The 23,334-nt window shown below is 33.4% G+C and overlaps 1 protein-coding gene across 1 annotated transcript in view; it reads right to left on the reverse strand.

Annotated features, from left to right (window-relative positions):
* Positions 1-23,334, reverse strand: part of LOC111002871 (disintegrin and metalloproteinase domain-containing protein 12) — a 56,469-nt gene that overhangs the window by 10,783 nt on the left and 22,352 nt on the right. The window contains exons 2-10 of the mRNA XM_022273135.2: positions 10,070-10,164; positions 6,297-6,452; positions 5,295-5,427; positions 4,329-4,492; positions 3,799-3,972; positions 3,407-3,576; positions 2,570-2,872; positions 446-623; positions 74-214 (exon numbers count right to left, since the gene is read on the reverse strand). Of these exons, the coding sequence (XP_022128827.2) occupies positions 74-214; positions 446-623; positions 2,570-2,872; positions 3,407-3,576; positions 3,799-3,972; positions 4,329-4,492; positions 5,295-5,427; positions 6,297-6,452; positions 10,070-10,164 (1,514 nt within the window). The remainder of the gene's footprint in view (positions 1-73; positions 215-445; positions 624-2,569; positions 2,873-3,406; positions 3,577-3,798; positions 3,973-4,328; positions 4,493-5,294; positions 5,428-6,296; positions 6,453-10,069; positions 10,165-23,334) is intronic.

Here is a 23,334-nt window from a genome sequence, read left to right on the forward strand (position 1 = left end):
GAGTTCTCGCTCTAACAGCAAATAATTTAATGAATTTGATATATATATATATATAACAAAAAAATATTCTTACTCGATTATCAGAACAAGGTGTGGCATCCATCTTGTAAACGTCTTTAGGGCAGAACTCCGAAGTGCCCGAACAAAATTCGGGTAGGTCACACTCTTTGTCTGCACTGCGACATACTGTGCCAGCTGATTTCGGTCTACAAGTCTAAAAATATAAACAAATGGTTTATGTGTCTAGTGTGTGTGTCATTTCGGTTTGAAATAAATAACCTTGCTTTTATGGGTATTTATAATAACAGGATCAGCCTTCTGCCGTTTCTGACATATGGTATCGTATTAAACTTCTAACTAAATCCTAAATAAATAAGAAAATTGAACCATAAAACTTAAAAAAATATCAATAAACAAACAACGTTAAGATAACAGTAAAACTGACCTCAGTATTACAACACTCTCCCACCGCGCACGTAGCGTTCGCTCGCAACGTGCACGTATAATGATCGCAGCAGGACGTGCACGCGGCCAAAGGGATCAGGCCGCAGTCGCACTCTTCGCCCGGCTCGAGAAAGCCGTTGCCGCATGTTGGCGAATCGTAGAGACTCTTTGGCTTGTTCCTGTCAGAGTATTAACAAATTATATTTGTTATTCACTACAAAACATTTAAGTTTTGCAGTAGTTTTTTTTATTTTTAAATGTGTTAATTGCTAATGCTTTAAAAATTAACCGTTCATAATTTCATATAAAAAAACATTAAGTTTTACGTATAATTCGGAAATTATGCAATATAATTAGATCAAAATTATTTTCTGACAAAATACCACACCAAACAAAAATAGATTAATGTTAAATCTTATTCGACCAATAGCCCAGTCATATTAGGGCTTTCACCTCGGAATGAAAGATAATAAGCTGCAAATTGGTATGAACCTTTGTTTTGTCATTCTAAATGTTGTCTCAAAAGTCACAATCGTTATCGTGTCCGCGTCTCAAGATATTCAAGGTCAAAGGTCACAAAAATCGGTTTTTCGCGAATATCTGGCTTCCTATCGGTTAAATGAGATTTGCATTTATTATAAAAGTTGTAGGCTATAAAATTCCCTACAACTTTTGTTTAAACTTTTTTTTCATACGACCAACCGTTTTGAAGGTAGAGCGCGAAGTGCACATCGTACAGTCATATACGGCCTAATGCAAGGTCAAGCGTGAGTTATGGTTATCAGTACGTTATAAAGTCAATTATTTACTTGGAAATTATAATTATTAAACAATGCCTATTATTTATGTACTAACTATTAATTATTTATATTTAATTAAAGTAAGTAACTTGATTATTTATATATAATTATTCATATTTAACTATTTAAGTATAAAATATTATTAATTCTGGATTATATATTTTAGTTTTATTTTAAGTTAAAATGATAGTAAGAGTATATATTTTACACATATTTTTATTTATTATTAAATACGGCATAATATACATTTATCAAAATGTGAGTTCAAATATCAAAAGTATCTTTGTTGATTTTAATTGTAATGAAATTGGAAATGGAAGCTAATTATCTTCTTCTTCTTCGTCTTCTTCTTCTTCTTGTCGCTCAAAAATGTTCGATTCATTGTCATCAACCTCATTATCTGTCATGTTCATCTCCAAACCTTCCAGAATATCGGGATCATATGTATTTTCTTCATCGGGATTACTTGGATACAGTGAAGCGTTGAGGCAAGCTTGTCCGTTGCACTGGCCGCAAGCTAAAGAACATTGTAGCCCTGATTTTCTGCATCCACAGCGGGAACCACAACCATTTTTGCAATTGCAAAATATTACGTTTAGTAGTTCGGCTGGTGCTGGAGGTAATAACGTTCGTATGGGCTCCAGGATTTCATTTTCAAGCATCCAGCCCCATTCTTGAGGGTAAGTCCTTCCCTAACCACGTTTGAATCTGGTAGTAGACACGTTTTATGTGTTGATGAGCTGCTACACTTGTTGGTGGAAGTGTACAGGTTTATGACTGTACGATGTGCACTTCGCGCTCTAACTTCAAAACGGTTGGTCGTATGAAAAAAAAGTTTAAACAAAAGTTGTAGGGAATTTTATAGCCTACAACTTTTATAATTAATGCAAATCTCATTCAACCGATAGGAAGCCAGATATTCGCGAAAAACCGATTTTTGTGACCTTTGACCTTGAATATCTTAAGACGCGGACACGATAACGATTGTGACTTTTGAGACAACATTTAGAATGACAAAACAAAGGTTCATACCAATTTGCAGCTTATTATCTTTCATTCCGAGGTTGACCCCTTTTCTTACCTAATATGACTGGGCTACAATCCCACCATGTATGTCAAGTAACGGACATATAAAATTAATATTTTTAAATATTAATTATTTACAAGCTATAATAATAAATAGCCTATAGATACATACATGCAGAATACAAAAAAATATGTATATAAAATCCTAATTAAAGCTTTTTTTTAATTTTCTTATTTATTAATTTTTAGTTTTACACTTTACATTAGTTTTGTAACGCAGTTACCTCAACTTAACTTACCGTAAACAATAATCCATCCCCCTCTCAAACGACAAAGCCAACGATCTAAGGCTGCAAGAGGACCAATGCGTCGGAGTCACAGATGTACTAGAAGGGCTCATAATACACTTTTCATCAGGGCATTTGCAATCTGCCTCCGTGTCATGCTCCATGCCAAAGTTATGCCCCATTTCGTGGGCAATGGTGGTCGCTACCAGGCCTATAACGTTAGAGTGGTTTGTGGCCACACCCCCAGAGAAATTGTATGTGCAGATCGGGCCCTTTAACGCCTTTCCCACTACGCCATCCTTGAATTTCTGCTGGCTGAAAATACAATCGTACTTAGTTTAAGTACAGATACTTTCAGTACCAAAAGTAACAATATTTATATGGCACTATATGCATCCAATAAATATTCATAGAGTCGCTCGAGAAAGTTCATTAGACATAGATATCTATAGTCATGTCATTGTAGTCAAGAAAACGTATCAAGTATACAACAATGTTGCCGTTTAGGTATAATATTCTGATAACAGAAATTGGAATTGTCACATGAGAACTAATATACCAGAATTCATAGAAGAGAGAGATAAATATTGCCAGGCTGTCTGCACTTTTTACCGAAATTGTTCTATACTTTCTTACAATTAGATAATGAGGGCGTCATAAACTGCGTTTCTGGATTTGATTCATTTTAATGAAATTAATGTTAACGTCTAAATTCATTGAAATAATTGTTGTTGTTTTACAATTTTATCTCATTTAAAAGTTAAAAAATTATATAAATATATATTAATATATCTATATGTCACTATATATATATATATATATATTATGGAATAAGGTTGTATAACTTACGTCAACAAATGGGCGTTGTCATTAGGTATATCCCTCAAAAGCCGATCCCGTCGGTAATGCAGAAAGGCAGTTAACGTCTTATCACCATCCTCCTCTAGCTTGATTTCGTCTCCCTCACTCCAGACCACTATACCGACTAGCGCTATGAAGATATTTAGGGGAGCGTATACCTGGAATGGATGGAATTAATAATTGTAAAAAATTTATCGCAAGGTCACGCGCTATTTGTGGTCTTCTCCCACGGAGACTAGTGAAGAGACTGAGGACTATATTTTAGTTTTAGTTTCCATATTTTTACGCCGCATTCCACTTGACCCTCGGCCTATTTTTCTTGGTCTTCGCCGCTACAGATGTAATCAATATAAATTTAAGTGTTTGAAATCCGTACGTACCGAATTAATAATATTGGCAACGTCTTTGAACCTATGGTGTACCAGCTCCAGACTCTCTCCATTGACTTTAAACTCACGATTATCAGCCACCAACACGAGTTCAACGTAACGTGAAAGCTTGTTGGCATTGAATGGTCCGCGGACTTGGGTGTCTTCGAAAGTCTCTCGTTTGTACTGTAAGAGAATTGCAGGCATGAGTTAAATTTGAAGGATGTAAGGAGAGGCTTTTGGTCAAGGCATATATAACCTCGACCTTAAATATTACTTTAGTCGGTTTAGTAAAAAGACTGTTTAAAAAATAAAAATATCCTTCACAATGTTTTAAATTTAAACTAAAGAATAATTGTCGACTTTAAAATATAATGTTAGTTCATCTAGTTTCAAGAGCTGTCAAGTAATGTTTGATGATAGAACTTTTTCATATTTGACAACACATAAGACGAAATTGTGATACAGTCTGTAATAGTGAACACTGACACTTGTCAGTGGACAAGTTTTCACAGATAAGGTAAAGGACTACAAATATTTACCCGTGATGCTCGAATTTTATTAATATTCTGTTCAGAAGTATATTTCTCCATTAGTTCCGGGTCATAGCTTTTATTGCTGGTAACACCGCCCTCGTAGCCACATTTGAAGTTGCTCTTCAAGTCCGAATGGTCGTATATGTAGTGTTGGGAGTCCAGATTGTTATCTGGAAATAAATGGAGTTACATGCTACTTCCTAAAAATCTTGTCATCACATATTTAAAAAATAAATGAGATGATTTCTTCTTATCCTAACCACACGCATTATAATAATAATAATAATAATGTATAACGTAGTGAAATTAGGTGAGGTGAAGGTTATATTATTCTCTACATTTTAGTTGTTTTAATAATAAATATTATAATCAGCAGGAAGAGTGGCAAAGGTGTAATTTTTTTTAATCCAAAAAATCGAGTACTTTGAAAACCCAAAGACTTATATAACTATAAAACGTACTGGCACGGGAGGTACCATATTATTCATTCAATACGCCACACCTGCATAATTTGATTATATAAAGAACTAGATGTAATTTATACGAAATAATAAATCTATCTATGGTAACGTGAATATTGATAGTGGTTTTATTGTTTAAGGATTACAAATATACTGATACAAAATGTATAATACTACTACTACGCTACTACGCCCTTGACTTGCGAACTGGTTGTAAATGTAAATTTACAATTAATTAAATTTGTTTTTTTGACGTTCATAAGTGTACATGTTTACCTATATGAAAAAAGATATTTTTGAGTTTGAGTTACTATGATAAAAATTTACACTACCCACATGTTTTTTTCATTACTAAATCCTTTTCCTTAATTTTTACTTTAAAACTATATATATAAACTTATTTACTACACTCAATAATCTTCTACTAGTTTCTCTATAAATATCCTAACTAACATAAGTAATTGTTATAAGTCGCAGAATTAATCATTACGAAACCTTAAACCAGGCCTACCTTCAGCAGGTTCGATGTACATCAACTTTTTGCCGTCGAATATGATTCCGCTAAACCCATGGCAGGTGGATATCGCCACAGAACTCCCCTCTCGGCCCCTAACCGTACCCCTATATTGACATATGTTCAGTTCCTGAAAAATCATTGTTGTAAGTTAATTATAATCTAAATATATAAAACAAAGTCGTGCCAGTTACACCACTTATAACTCAAGATCGGCTGGACCAATGTTTTTCACTTTTTTTGTGGATTCTTGTCCGCTCCGAAAAATAGAATAAGTAATAAAATGTGGGATAAGTTATCGAATACTAATCAATTAATTGTACGAATGCAAACATCATGTGGTGCCGTCTGTTCGCAAACGAGGAGATGCATAACCAGGCTTTGAACTCGACTGAAGACATGTGCTGCTTCATCAAAAAATGTTGTATATCAGAAAATACTTGCAGCATCGCAATATTGGCGCTAAAGAATAGAGGCCTAAATTATAAAACTGCTATTCTTCCGCAATGGGAAGCAATAAAACATGTCTGTATTTGCACAACCTAGCCTTAATTAAATCCTAAAATAAGTATAACTAAAGTAACAACTTAGTAATATTATTACTGATAACGAAGCTAACCGGGTCAGCTAGCATTTCTTAAAAAGTACTTGAAATCTAATGCCCTTATTGGCAATAGAAGGAAAAAAGAAATTCGAGTTCGAATAATAATATAATCTAGGAATTTGCCTCTTATAAAACCATTCCAATATTGCATGTTTGTAAAGGACGGATTACCTTACCTGTGATCCGGACAGGGACATAATCAAATTTTAAATGTAAGTAGATTTTTAAGAATTTGTAATTTTACAAGTTTATTATAAATACAAACTAATTTATAAACAAAATACATACAAAATTTTGACTGGATGACCTCTCGCGAAAACTAGATTCTATCTTATCTTCTATCTGAACTGTCCAAGCATTGTTTTCTTTTTTATTATATTAATCTCTTTACTGACCTCTCTGCTAGGTTTATGTAGTATAGTCTCCCCATTTTTCTGGTAGCTGACGACGTGATCGCCTGCAACTACTTGATCATTCAGCCGAAGGTCCAGCACATAGTCTTCCTCTCCCTTTGCTATGTTTAACGTCAATTCGGGGTGGTGTATACCAGCCTAAAAATATAATGAAAAACCATTAGAGTTTGTATAAATAAATATATAAAGCCTCTTTTTTAAGCCAAAATCAAATGAACAGTAGAGTATTGTAACATGTAATATAATATGAGAATAGTAATATTATTAATAATTAGTTATTTGATTTGAAAAACAACTCTTTAATATTATTGTTTATTTCTCAATAATTTTCTCTCTATTGATTTCTATGATATTTATATTATTGTATATAGATATACAAAAACTTAAAATTGTATCAGTGCAGATATAAAATCTCCTTATGATTGGCATTTGTGAGAGAAAAACAAAGATCACAAACGATTTCAAAAGACATCATATGGAATAAAAAGTATCCCTTTTTGAACCGCACCCATATACGGGACAATACACAAAAGAATCTTAATCTAATTGTATGCACAAGCGGTTTTTACCTTTTAAAACTTTTGAATAGAATTGTCGAATAAGACTCCAACAAACGGATGGTTTGAGATATTATTAGCACAGAATAAATAATACAGTTATTAGGAGATTTTAGATTAATGAACTAGTATTTAAGTCGCACACAAAGACGTAAAATTGAATATTTTTACATACTACGTCTATTGTAAAACTATACACGTTTTGAACCATATTGTAATCTTGTCCATGTTAATAAGAATAGTTATTTAAATAACAATGTCTACGCTTTTATCGCACAGAATATAGTCACAGCCCGTCAATGCGCATTGCATGAAGGCGCACATAGACATTCGTGCACAGTCGAGGATCAAACCTACGATCTTAGGGATGAGAGTTGCTAAAGCCACAAGGAAAAAAAAATTGTTTCATGAAAAATGAGGGTAAGTACCTGGTCTTATGTCTAACCTATACGTGACTTACCCGCAAATAAAAAAAAATCACTCAAACAAATGACGTAACCAAAGGTTTTGAATTTAAAATAAACAAAAACTTTAAATAAATTCATGATTAAAATGCCATTTACGGTCTGTTAGGTTTGATTTCTCAATGATACGGACCAAAATATTAAAGTTTGCGGTCATTAATAACCAACAAAACCTTGTGAAACTATAATTTAAAATAAATTAAACTGTTCTAAAACGCTAATTTTAAAACAAGAATAAACAAGTCCGTACAAATAGTATAATGACTTTGTTGTTTTCCTTTTTGTGATACACACTTTAAAGGGTAGCGGGAAATTACCAAGGCTAGTTTTCTTAACCTTTTGGTATTTTTTTTATTTAAAATATATTTTCAACAACTATAACGTTTTTGACAAGAACTTTGTATTGTAAATAATTGACGTCAATTATTAAATTTTTAAACGAACTAAAAAGTAAGATTTGGAGATAAATACAGTCAAAACCGTTTACAACGACATTGTTTAGAAAAACATACCGGTTATATATGATTATATATGACTAGAATAACGTTATCGGTTTTTACGACCAAATATAGTGGTCCCTTTGATGTTGTTATAACAGATTTTCTCTGTATTAATAAGTAATCATAGGTAAAAAATATCCACCACGGTGTCGGTTACAGACGTCGTTTCATTCATCAGTTTTTTGATAACATGACAATTTTTTTTCTACTCCATAAGGATTTTGTTGGCATAAAGGATACCGGATACCTCAGGTTCCTTATTATACTTAACTAAGAGAAATCAAAAGAGCTTCTCACTGCATTAAGATTATATCCCCTTGATAAGGCGGAACCAATTGCATGACATTTACAACCCGTCAGCAATATATCATAAAAAACGACACATTTGTTAGATATAAGCAATGCTATCAGTTGCTGTACCACACCAACCAGATAAGTTACTACTATAACCTCAGGAAGCTTACTCAGTAACTTCAATAGATATTAAAAGGTTATCTTGATGCTGCAATCTTGAAAATACATGGTACGAAACCTCAATATTGAAGCGCTGTTGAAGAAGAACGTAGTAAGCTTTATATTTTGGTGCAGGTTCCTTGCTCAGGTTCCGCAGTGGTTTCAGCTACGTCATAATCTTTTTCTGTGATGGGTAACCTTGCTTTGCCTTATGTTCTAGTTATTATCTACAAAAAATGGCCGGCAGTGACGAGGTATGGAATGCAGTATCCTTCTGTGAGCAAGTTATGTTATAACATAACACGTCTCTCGTTCTGCTGTCTCCTATAGGAGCGCTTTAGGGCGAATCCTAAGGGTAGAAGACGGAGTAAATAGGAAAAGATATATCCATCTCCTTCTTCCTATGTGTATATATACTGTACCGGAGGTTTTAGCGTTTAACATGCCGTTGAGGTCCTGATAGTATGCGACAGCGACCCCGGAGCCTCTGTAACGCGGCTTTGTTGGAACTACTCGAGTACCTATTGCGTTTTCATTATAGTTGATGTTGCTAACCCAATCTCTGAATAGCAGAGATTTTGGTGTGGGTCAGGTCCCAGATACAACTTTTGAGGGCAGGTTCCATGCGCATTTAGAGTTTTGTATTGCTTTCTACAAAGAGAAACTCTACTTTTAATCATGGTACTAGTTATTTCTCTAAATTAAGTAACATTTCAGTTAACATTTTTTAAAAGGCTACTTTCACAGTGACGAGTTATCACAAGTCAAAAACTATTCATCATAAAAGGCCGGCATCGCACTCGCGTGCCCTCTGGCATAGAGTCCGTGTGCCCATGTGTCCAAAAAAATCTTAATACATTGTCGCAAATTATTTCCCAATAAACTATCAGTCGTTTTAATTTTCAAGCTGCGCATTAAAAATAATAAACAAAAGCATACTTTGTTGGTCTTTCGGATATTTTTTAAACTTATGCTTGCGTACATTTGACTCACATTTCGAAAGTAGTTCTTTAAAGTTAACGATAGCATAAGCATTTGCAAACATAAATATTTATAACACCTTTTGAAACAATAAGCATATATTGTTAGAAATCTCTCGAAAGTTTTTAGTTGGAGTGTTTGTTAACATAAATTATACAATGTTTACTCTTTTACACATTAAATAAACGTAAATAAAAGCGAGTTTATTATATTAAATTAGTTTCGATTGCCAGAAACCATAGCGAGAGTTAATATCCTTAAATGAAATTTATAGTTGTATAAACAGAGATATTAGACCTTTCGATTCTCAATGCAGTATTTGAAAGTCTAATTTTACAACTACAGTCAAAATCTGTTATAACGACTTCGAAGCGACTACATATATTTGGTCGTATAAACTGATAGTCGTAATAGCCGATGACGTTGTTCATGTACCTAATGCAATAGAATTCAGCCGTGATTATTTGATTTCGGTCATATAACCGATATGTTCTTCTAAACGATGTCGTCGTTAACATTTTTGACTGTTTTCCGAAATATAATAAAGTTCTAGATGGAAGGATGGTGTACTGTTTCAACCTAAAGGGAGCTTCCTTGACCTTTTACCACTGACTGGCTCGAAGGTAAATATCTGTAGGCGGAATAACTTTGTCAGCGCTTTTCAGGGGATGGCGTGATGGCAGGGTGTAGGAGTCGCTACACTCGTAACAACCCCGAAACAATTATTTGTTACTGTTACTGTACAATTGCACTTACAACTGCGCCATGGCATATATATCACCAAATTGTAAAATGCTTACCGTATCCTTAGTAGACGTTATCTGTCGCTTAGTTCTCGCATGATGCAGTAATGGTCTGACTAGAGTGTGTCGCCTAAATTCCGCCGCCGGATTTCCTGTAACAACAGATAATTATTAATTAATTTACATATATGTAATGTTCCATATAAAATCTATTAATGGTTTTAATGGATTACGCTAAATCGTTGTGAATAAAAAGCATACAATCCATTTTTGTAATCCAGATAACATGATTTATAAATAACGAAAAACAATTGTACTAAACAGCCAAAAATAGAATAATATTAAATATTAAACCACCGACACAATAGCTATTTACATAGCTATCGACTTTTTGGCTCCAATCTGCTGATCGAAGATACTTTCTTTAATACATGTATCGAAAATGCACAGAGTTCGAATCCCTCGCCCTCGGGGTTGAGTGCTTAACTACCGGGTCTATACTAGTATTAGCTCAGCCTTAGCAATTTATTTGACCTAATATCATTCAATAAAGCGTGTTACTGGTTTCCTCATCAACTTCACATTGTGCTTTGCGAATTGTTACCGTAAGAGCGGTCTTACATGGCGGCAATGTTCAACATAGCTTACATAACCGTATATTACATTATCATTATTACTATTATTATCTTTTATCTTTTAAATATTTAAAGTGTGAGAAATCTCTCTTGAATTCATAAGTTATTCAATCATATACTTTACGAACTCCTAAACAATCAAATTTTTTAGTTCTAAAACGATATTATCATACATTTGAGTTATTTATATACCCGTAGTAGTAGTAGATTTTAATTTTGGCATCATATAAACCACGCCTGGTTAAGCCTAGATATAGACCAACGACCTAACAATTGCCACATTTTTTTCAATTACCGTGACAATAAATTTAATAAAACTAGCCCACTAAATTTAAGCAAATAAAACAAAGCAATATTTTTACATTGTACAAAAGTCGCTTACCGCCATTTAGACCTTTTTTTATAATTGGTTTTAATATGATTTTTATTATTACATATTTCAATAGTTAATCTACAACGTATGAAACAAAGTTACTGAAATAACAAACAAACAAAAAACACGTATGGTGGAGTCAGCCACCTAAAGTAAAATACTGTAAGCAAAATTAGGCTCAAAGAGACATTTTTTAAATGGCAAAATTTGATTTTTAAATACACACCTGGTAATCGAACCGGCTATATGAAAATAACAATCGTTCAGATTTCTATGGCAAATGGAATACCACGATTAAGACCTGCATAGCCACAAAGTTATAATTAAAATATCATAGATCCATAATGAATTGTCAAAATTTGTAAAATTTTAAAGTTGCCGAAAATGAAATCAACGACCAAAGTAGTGTAACGCCACACGCGTTGTTTTAGACACTTTTAGATCGGCCTAGTTTAGTTAACAATTAGCACATTGCAACACAAACTTAGCGGTTAAAGTTTTGTAACGAATTAATGGCGTTTTTAATTACGGTTGTTCGACTCGTGCTGAGAAGAATGGGACGTCTTAAGACTTATCAACGGATCTAAGTACCTTAAATAACGTAGATAGGGTATTTTGCTGGAAAAATACTTCTTTTATTTTTTTAAAAGTAAGTATTTATCATTTAATGATTTTCGAAAAATTATTGTGTCGTCTGGGATTCGAAGCAATAAAAATATTAAAACATGGCTTTTTTTCGATGCCAATTAATATAATTGTCAAATAATAATAATTTCGATTAGATTCTTCGATTGATCAGTCAACAAATACAGAAATTTGAGGCTTGGACCTAAAAAGGTTTGTAACGCCACTGATTATTTTTTTTACTTGTGCAATTATTTATCTTGAATAACACACAAACATATAGTATTAACAATACTCTAAAATAATGATAGTAATTATTATAATAAAAATGTAATCGTTATAATTAGTACTTAATTTGTAATTGTCATTTTCAATGAGTTAAATTATTATCCTAGCTACAATAGAAGATGATACACAGCACACATTTGTGTTAGCAAGACTTTGAAAATTATACGGTTAAGAATTAAGAATTTCTATTCTAACTAATAATCAAAATATACGCAATACAATGCACACAACGCAAAGTTCGTCAATTCGTCTATAAACAACATCGTTATATGGGACAGTTACAGACTTCCTCAGTTATGTAGGTCCATTTCGCAATACAGAAATTTAATATAGCAACTTCTAACTCGGGATTTCTCTCTGATAGTAAACTCAAAATCTAATTTCTAGAATTTTCATGCTAAAGGACAATATTATTTCTCAATTTCCACAGTAAATGCGGCAGCTACTTCATTTGAAGACATTGAATTTCCATGTGATTAAAAATTATATATTTGTATTACTATTACATACTTGTTTTTAAACAAAGACATGACATTTTAAACTGCTTGTCATCCAGGGTCATGTGGAAGGGCTAACGATCTCTGACGACTGATTTAATTAGTGCAACAACTGGATCCAATGTGCAAAGGTGCTGTCGAGGTGCAGAGCACATTCAAAAGTGGAGGTGGAAATAGTAATGCTAATAGCTAAACCGGAAACGATAACTACTCTAAAAATTATGCCCGATAAAAAAGTTGTATGCCTCAAAGGTTACTACCGGCATTTAACTACCGTCACACAACCTTAAACATTACTAATGCTCTTGAAATATCGATAAACTGGTTTCAATATATTTTATTAGTCGCCTTTTGTTCCTTAGTAGATATTTGTTGTATATACAATTCAGTATATTTATTTACGACTCCCCCTAAACAAGGACTGTGGTTTTACATACGTAAGTCATCTAGGCTTTTATTCTCAATCATATTAGTTTAATTGACATTTCTTTCTATAGATGTGAAGGTCTTGGATAAACGGGTAATAACGCAGCAAATTCTTTGGAAGCAACGTGTTCGCAAGCTTGATTCCTAACACGGTAAGACGTGATAAGGTAAGATTTACCACGGGTCATAGGATTGCGTTATCTCAACGGGAATTAGTTAACGGACTTGAAGATTTATGTTTCCTCATAATTTTCAATTTACCAAGGGTTTATTTTCTTTGTTTTGTAAGCAGCAGTTTGTAACTGTTATGAATACTTAGGATTTATTATGTTTCATTAACTTTAACAGGTTTCTTTGGGTAAATTGAAAATCATCGATGTAGTACCTATAGTTAGCGTCTTGCGAAATGGACCTATATAACGGAGGAAGTCTGTAACTGTCTCATATTACGATGCTGTTACGAATTGTTAATTTGTATACAGCCTTATTATATATAAGATAATTTTTTATTATGTACTGACGAATAAGATTTCTTGTAATCCATAAATCACATAGTATGATTAAAAGGACAGGGCGCAAACGGGCAGGAGGCTCACCTGGTGTTAAGTGATACCGCCGCCCATGAACACTACACTGAGACGCGGCGAGACCGTTGCCGGCCTTTTAATAATTGGTACGCTTTATTCTTGAAGGACCCTAAATCGAATTGATTCAGTGGGCAGCTGGTTTCACATAGTGATGGTAAGTATACATATATGTAGCTACCATAATAACACATTCAAACCACAACCAGTATATATTTGGTATTAATCAAAATAAATAATTATTGCAAGTTATTAAACAAATAAAGTTATGGTGTATGTTTGTCCAAATTTAAGCTTAATTAGGTACTTAGTTGATGAAAAACCTCTAGGTTTTCGATGATAGTCGAAGATACCTATGATGCATTACAACGCCTGCGCGTCTTCAGGTTCTTTGATTTAGAATAATAATAAAAATAGAAAGAGACAAATATATTTTTATATGTATCTCGTGTCTCACACGCTATATTTTGTTTACAACCACAATTATAAGATATGATATCAATTCACTATGTATATTGTATTTTATATAACACGTTTAAAATGCAATATTGTGTAAAAAAATTAACCAGCTAATTAGCAGATAGATATCTTAAAAATGTCTCTAACAGATATTATAGTCACAATTATATGGCACTGAATAACCGTAAACACGCATTTTATAGGGTTACCAACATAAAAAAACGTAGAATGGTATTTATATTTTATGCTATTTCATTTTTTTTATTGTTATCAAAGAAATTTCCCTTGAAAACTTCTTGAATTTCATACATTATATTCAGTTTTTCGCAACGTTCATAGAGACGTAGTTACAGTCAAAATTTGTTATAACGACACCGAAGGGACTTCTCATATTCGATAGTAAAAGCCGAATTCAGTCGGAACCTTTAATTTTGGTCAATATAAACGGTATGTCGTAAACGGTTTTGACTATATATGCAGAAGCAATATAAAAGTATGTACATTAGAAATCACCAAAGACATCTCGCACCGACTCCAAGTCTTCGTCAACCGCTGTCTTCGCCATATTCTGGGTATCTACTGGCCTGAAAAAATCTCCAACGAGCAACTTTAGGAGCGCTGCCGAGAAACCCCGGTCAGTCAGCAGATCAAGAGGCGCAAGTGGAATTGGATAGGCCATACACTTCGAAGGGATCCCAATCATATTCCCAAGCAGGCGCTTGATTGGAACCCGCAAGGAAAGCGAAGGCGTGGCCGTCCCAAACAAACCTGGCGCCGTACAGTAGCGGACGAGGTAAAGAGAGCTGGTAAGGCTTGGAGCGAGGTGAAACACGAGGCGCAAGACCGAACGGGATGGAGACTTGCTGTGGACGCCCTCTGCCCCACCTAGGGGTTATAGGAGATAAAGAAAAGAAAAGAAAGAAGACATTAGAAATCACTTTCAAGAGATATTTCTATATAACATATTAATTATAAATTTAATCAATAACAACGATGACAATTGTTTTTACGAAAGGCAGCACAGTATACTGCACAAATATATTCCGACACTAGAAAACCTATTACTGAAAAACCATAAACTACAAATATAAAACATATTAATTTCAACTTAAAACTGCTATAGCGACAACCCTACCTTAATAGCTCGTAAATAGTGAATGGCGGAGCTTGGCAGTGAGTTTTTATAGCAAAACCGTTTGTGTAATCAATGTTACATCTATCAATAATTCCTTATATTAATTAATACACTTTGAAAGTTTATGTACAAAGGCTTTGTTTTATAAGCATATAAATATGTACGCATTGTAGTAGACATTGTAAAGACATATATGTGTATTTGCTATGCCTTCGTCAATGCCTAGTAATAGGGGAATAAAGAATCTCTCTAAGAAACTTACAATATGCTTTTTGACAACGGCTGCATATAGCCAAAGCCAAAAATATCCGGGAAAATAAAATTAATTTGTACTCGATTTGGTCCATCCCAGTCGTGTTCAACTTTTGTGATTATCAACATACTTTGCGATTAGTTTTTATTACTCTATTACTGGTAAACGATATTATGTGTCAGCTTAATTGTGTGTAAGTAATAATATGACTTTACTATTAACTTTTTGTAAGTTTGTATGGTTCAGACACTAATAAATCATTAAAGTATTATTTGCCACAAATAATGGCGCTAGTTTTGGTCACCGACACATAAAACGACCATTGTTTTGTATTTGCATTGGCTAAGAGCAGAAAATGATTCATCAGCATCTAAGCCGTTAGGCATGTTACAAAAGATAGATTAAGATAATTGCAAAGTTGTGTTAAATTTAACCTTATTTCACATTGCCTGTTATGCAGAATACGTTTAGCTTCTGTTTTAAGAACAGTAAATTCATTTGTTTCATTTAGTAAAGTTCGGGCCGAGAATTTATTTACATTTGACTAGCTGCAATCAATTTGCCATATAAAGATTATTACGGTAAGAATATAGCTATTAGAGATGGGCTTATTATAGAAAGCTGAAATTTAGGGGTTATGTGTATTTTTATTTTTTTCAACACTGTAACAAGACATTTTTTTACATATTTATATATAAAGTAAGATTTACGCGGCAAGCATGGACGCCGAAATCGGGTTGAGTACATACCTGGACCAGGAGGAGAAGGAGCAGGTACTGGAGAAGAGGTACATGGTAAATGGCATGAAAGAGGATGAAGCGAATCCTGACTTGTTACATACCCTCAGGACCTAAGCAAGTGACGATTCGTTGTTTACACCTACTCCAAATCCTTATAGAGATGATTGGTCATATATATTGTCTTTGATTTTTAAATCGATGCATGGGTAAATCTTATATGTAAAATTAATCGCAAAATATGCTAAGCTCAAATCTCAAAGATGGCTGGACCAATTCCAGTATTTATTTCATGAACAATTTAGAAGTTTTACATAGAGAGAAAGTTTGAATTTAAAAAAAAATAGTTTTAAGTGCATAACAAGATGTTTGATATGTATGTAGCTACTAAAAACGGTAGGCTAAGAAAAAAATATCAAGGCGAAACGAAGTTCCCGGCGACAGCTAGTTTTAAAATATTTTATTTCATATATTAGACTTATTTATATTTAATATTTTCATACAATATATTTAGTCAGTACAAAATATCAGTACTTCATTCACCATAATATTAGGTGGTGATACTGACAATGGAAGGAAGTTCACATGGCGTGCGTCATGCCGTAAAAAAAGGGGACGCGACATTTTTATGAGTTTTTTTGACTGCAGTGAAATAACACGAGTAATGAACTATTGTGTAAGTTCGAGCTTTTTAAAGCTTTCAACATAAATGCTGGTAAAAGAATTAGGAATTAAATACGTATAGTTTTCACAGGACTATAGTAACTTATATTATGCAAGCTAACAAATAAATAAAATGTATTTAGGTATTTTAGAGCCCCTTAATCGTTTTACGCATTTAAAAGAACATTTGAATCTTATATGAAGTGTTATATTAGTTTACTAAACTATATTTAGTTTAGTAATACGATAACAATTTTACTTTAGATATAGTCATAGATGGAATACATAATATATTATATAAAAAAGTTCGAAAAATTAGTAAACATGATAAAATATATTCAACTAACAGAACCCCAAGGTCCTTACTAAACTCACAACCAGGTGGCAAAAGAAAATCCGGTAGACCGAAGCTGAGTTGGTGGGATGGAGTTGTCAAGGATCTCGAAACAATAGGGGTTCGCAATTCGACGCGGGAAGCACTAGATAGATCGCGATGGCGAAGTGTAATTGAGGAGGCTAAGGCCCACAAGGGGCTGTATAGCCATTGATGATGAAATACATTTAACTAAGTAATATCTTATTCGGCTGGTGTAAAAGTACGGGGTCTCCAGAAAATCTTTTGTATATTTATTTATTATTATTTTTATCACCTCTACGTCCACCGTTCCACAACTGCGCGTTTTTCTAGGCAGTTTTGCAGCGCACCACCACTTTGTGGAACCAGCTGCCGACTGAAGTATTTCCGAACCAATTCGACTTAGGGTCCTTCAAGAAGAGCATACCAATTCTTAAAAGGCCGGCAACGCACGCACGAGCCCTCTGGCATTGAGATTGTTCATGGGGGGGCGGTATGAGGTGAGCCTCCCCCTGCTCTATAAAAAAAAATTATAGAATAAAACTTAAATGTTTTAGCCGGTAATGAGATTATCATCACATATATAATTATACAATAGCAGGATCGAACGTTAAAAGTCAACTTAAAATTACGTGCTCATATCAAGATGGCGTCAAAGACAATAGAAATACAAAACAAAGAATAGTAATAATATCCGGCCGTGCAACTCAGTCACGGCCACGGTTTGTTGCGCCCATGTGCGTAGAACTCAAATAACCCTTCGCATTATTACCATGTGTTTATGAAAGTTGGGCGTGTCGATCCGTACCAATAATCATATACATATTTAATAACGAATATGTTAGATTACAATTATTTTAAGTACGAAAAACATTTATAAATGCTGCTGTAATATAAATAAACGGATTATAGCTATATACTTTTTTAATACTTAAAACATACAATAATGACATTAAAAATTCACACACAAATCAAATATGTTAGAACACAGACATTAAAAAAAAGAAAGGAAAAATAAAAACGGAAATTTTAACGAAACTAAGTAAAACTTAAATCTCCTTATATTATAAACATTATTACAGTAAGTAGTGTTTTGAAATATCAATATTTTCATTAATGTTATGATTAAATTGTTCAAGCGAGATAAGCGAGACGTAGGTACGTATAAAAGACATTTCTAGTTACTAGGATTACAAAGGATTTTTTAAATTGAATTATATCTTGGGTATGGTAGGTTACAAGATTGAAGGTACTTTTGCTATCACACTATATTTTTATGGTCCTTAGAGGTAGGGTATATAATGGGGAAATGTTGGAGAGACTGGGGCTGCGAGGCCCAAATAACTCGGCTTAGTAAGCGGTCGTACAAATAATACTTTTACGCGCGTCTTGCGCACCGTGAATAATATTTTATGTGACACACAGAGTGATGCACACAGGCTGAATTTACGAGGATTTTTTTAATAAATATTTTACTCTACTCCTCTGACATAATGTCCAGGGACTTTATCTATCTCACAATTTCACGATTTTATTTTTAATTAATATTCAGTTACTGTAAGGATAGATAATAAGGAAATAAATAATAACTTATATATAAACAGTAATACAATTCCAAAAATAACACAGAATCCAACGCCCCTATTTACCCATCTCTTTCAGGTTATATTCTATTGTCTATGTACAATCAATATCAATGTCACTATGGAAAGATATAAAAATCTACGCATAAATCAGTTAATGTACTAAAAAATGAATAAAACTTTTGAGTGAAATGAATTCTTGACCTGATTAAGACAAGGCCAGTTTTACTTTCGCATTACGAAAATTATGCACCGATACTACTCCGTATTTTCGCAATCGGGACTGTAATGGTGAACTGAAACATAAGATAATATTGAATACGGCGTTAAATATTAGGTTTTACTTACACTTCGTTACGTACAAAAACGTACATATTAAAAAGCAGGTTACATAAGTTATCAGGCAACGGGCGGCCTTATCGATAACAAGCGAATTCTTTCAGGCAACCCTAGTTAAAGGTAAAGTACAATAAGTGCCTAACTAATTAACGAAAAGAACATAAAAAAACATGTAACACTAACTCGAAGTAGATAAAGTCAAATACATATATATAAATTATTGATTGCCATTATTTTAATAGAATGGACCAATATAAGTGGTCAGGAGTCAGGGCTTCCAGCTTATCCATAACAAAATTTATTCTAAATTCCTTAAAATAATTACATTTTACCTTATTTTATTTATTTTTCAACTGTTATCAACACGCCTGAGTGCATGATAGAGTGTGTGGGTGCGCAAATGTGTGAGTGAGCGAGTCAGTGAGTGAATGAATAAAAAGATTCTATATCTACAATAGGAGTCGTAATAGTAGTAAGAGCGTATTTTACAGCTGTTATTTTGTAAGTTGCTATGTAAAGATATTGAAACCAGACAAGAGACGAGTAAGAAGTGCAGCCTTCTAGACTGACTGAGATTGAGAGAAGTAGGCGTAGCCATCTCACGTAGTATGGACGAGATAACAAAATCGTGCGCTAAATGCACCTGTCAGACGCTCTCGTTACAACTGAACTAGATACGTTTTAAACCTGTTAATAGTCTAAGAGCCTGCGATAACAAAATCTTAAATAAATTGTAATAAAAAAAAATGTTTTATGTAGAATTTATTATGACATGTACCTAAAATCATGAATATGTCAAATGGAAGAGACTAGCTAATTGTACATCATTTTGTGAGCTGTTTTTTTTTCTTTAAATCGCGCATTTTAATTTACAGTGCAGTTTATTATCATAATATTGTATAATATTGTATTTCTATATTAATTTAAACTAATAAATAGAGTTTAATTTATGTTTGAAAGAATACAACTCTATCATAAAAAGTGCAAGCAAAAAACGTTGTTATACAAATATAATATCCTTTCTGTTACAATAAAATCATTGATATCGAATAAATCAGCTCTTAGACTGCGTTATGCAAATGCATTGTAAACATAGGCATTCATGGTTGATTTGTCAAACAGTGCAGACATGTCATGACCCGTGACTGCGGTCACGTTTCTCAAGACGAATTATTGATATAAACACGCTCTTCATTTACATATTACCGTTAACCTATAAATATTGATTAATGAAAGTTGTACACTTTCAAAATTGTTAATAAACAGCGGCGAAAGGTTGGCCATATTTTTTGCCTACTTTTCCCCAGTGGCATCTCGAAAATAGAGTTGCCAACATAAGATTGGAGAATTGTAGAAAATTAACGTTATATCGTTTGGCGATTGCCCCAACTTTTAAACATACTAGATTTTATCTAACCAACACACAAATATATACTATGTATTTATATTTTTTTTAAACCTACATTATTAATGGAAAATTTAAACAAATTTAAAATTTGTCCTTGTGGCAACAAAATTTAAATCTTGTGTACCTTCCAGATACCCATAGATAATCCAATATGTTCCTCCGATCAGAAGAACGCGTTTTGGCTATACATAACACGACCGATATCCAGATTAAGCGTTCTGATAAACGACCTAGATATATCTACTTTAAAATCAATTTTCACTTAGTTTTTATAATTTATGAATCGATTTATTTATTATTTTTACGTTCTAAAACTATGGGTATGCCTAAAAATACAAGATAATATCACATCACAAGTTTTACACACATACGCATCAATTATATTACTCGTAGAACACAAGTAATGTTTGGAAATACGTGTCACATTAAATCGTGTATTTTATTTTTACCAATGTATGAGTGAGCCGAGCGTTGGCAAAGTTTGTCAGTAAATGTCTGTATCTATTTTCAACATAATTTTTCTTACTAAGCCAGTAGTAGCCAAATTAAATTAAATGTTCTTAGAAACGGTATATCAAAATCGTTATACCAGCATTAACACCCAACTTTAAATAATTACAAACATAATTAGTTCACATTTATAGATGCAACATTATTTTACTCCATACAAGCAAAATTATCAGGATTATAGTGATGGAATAATTCAGATTCAAAACTACACCTATTAAATCACGTTTCTATATACACGTGATAAAATGAATCACTGTGTAAATAAAGACGTCGTATGAATAACACGAAGCGCCGGCGCAGAGAAAACAGCTAATCGGAAAAACTCTGAATCAGATAAAAACGTGTTAATAGTTTTAAACTATGAAAGATGAATACTTAATAAGATTTTTTTTATCAGTTGCCGATTTGTGACTGAGCTTTTGTATGAACTCAGTTGACCCGCACACTAAAACCTTGGGGAACCCGCGGTCAGGAACACTTGTTATCTTTGAAACTAAATTTAAATTTCGAATCGTATTGACATACATGGAAGCCGGAAATGATTTAGTCATGTAAACATTTCATTGCATTAATTGTGGGTAGCTTAACTTTGCCCCTAATAGGTGATTACTACCTACAATAAAATAAAAACAAACAGTAGCGCTACGAATTTTTTAAGTCTAGGCCTCAGATTTCTGTTTCTGTTATCTGTTACATGACCATATACTACTCTAATAGCGAAGTCACCTACTGTGTGTGAAAGACACACGCCGTCAACCTTTTGGATTTAAGACAATCTAGTTTCCGGAACTGGACTAGGAATCAGGAGGAACAAAACAGGACAACAGGAATAGGAATCGAACCTACAACCTTAGAGATGAGAGCCGCACGCTGACGCCACTAGGCCAACACCAAGAATGAATGGAGTTAGTAAAAATAAACAAAAGATTGATTTATTCAAGAGAAATTTAATATAAACCGAACCAGTATACACATACGTTCAATTCAATCTATTTTATTAGTTCTTCTGAACAAAAAAAAGTGGTTTAAACCTGTCTTGGTCACGCAAATACAGTTAATAAGTGGAATAATTATATATAATTTGTTTTATTATGAAGCACTTTCAAATATTAAAACAAGAACGCGAAACGTAATGATCAGACTATATTTAGATATTATTATAGGCCCAGTAATTTAATTCAACCACCACTTATAGAAATGTAGATTAAAATATTTTTTTAAGTTATGACACTTTTAAAAAGTTTAGAAACGAAAATGGTGTATTGATAATTTTCGTTCATATATTTCAAAAAATAACATAACAGCAACTTACCTTAAAGTAAGATTAACCCTTATTCTGACTCCCATACGTCAACAATTACAATTTATGATTGACATATGAGTTATAGTTCTCGCTTCACAAATATAACCCTTGTTATTGTATTTTACTTTAAATGAATGTAAGATATAGCAATGAACGATTGAAAAGTAGAGGCGAGGATGACAGACACGTGGAAGAATTAGAAGATGCCTTCACTCCTTCAGAGGTCATGTACTAATGTTAAGCATTATTTTTTTTATGTTTCAGGAGTCTCATTTGCCGCCCATAGACATCGACACTGCTAAAAGGCTCGCAAGCGCACTTCCGGTATTTTCAGAATTGGTACGCATTTGTCTCGAAGGACCATAAGTCGACTTGGTTCGGAATACTTCAGTGTGCAACTGATACCACGTAGTGGTGGGGCGCGGCAAAAACTGCCTTCAAAAACGCTCAGTTGTAGAACGATGGACGTCGAAGTGATACGGATGGTATTGTGATAGTGTACTCGAATACAGGCCTTTTTTATTGTTTATTATATTCTATTTTAGCTAAAGCAAAAAAGAACTAAACATAAAAACTATATGAGATTTTAGGCCCAAACAGTCGCGTGGCACTCATAAATTTCAGCAAAAACTGCATATGCACCTGCTGTGAGTCAAACCAGCTGCAGGACGCGTGTGGGCGGCAATCGGAGTTGCGAAACTAGTTTCATTCACACCTTCAACTTAACTTCCTGGACAATTCTTATATAATTTCCATTTTTTGAGATTGTAGGACTTGCGTATACCAAGTATAAATTTGTCTTCTATAAATGCTATTTTAAGAGCTGATTTGGAGTTGGAGTGTCGTCGAAGGTACACAAGTTTTCAAACGTTTTGCCTTAGGTCATTTAAACAGGCTACATTGACATGTGAATGCTGAGGCAATCAAATTTCTTAACACAACAGGAATAAAACGCCTTAAGAGAACTAAACCTTTTGAGTTAATAAAACTAAAATAGTTAATAAAGTATGTAAAGTCGCACTCTTTTTTGTATACTTTATTGTAGGAAAAAATATACAGGTAGTAAATTATTAGTAATAATTATTCTTACCACGTTAAAACGAGAAACGCACAGGAATGCGAAAATGTTACACTTGGCGTTAACGCAATG

The sequence above is a fragment of the Pieris rapae genome, chromosome 2 (assembly GCF_905147795.1).
Source record: "Pieris rapae chromosome 2, ilPieRapa1.1, whole genome shotgun sequence".
Taxonomy (NCBI): Eukaryota; Metazoa; Arthropoda; class Insecta; order Lepidoptera; family Pieridae; genus Pieris; species Pieris rapae.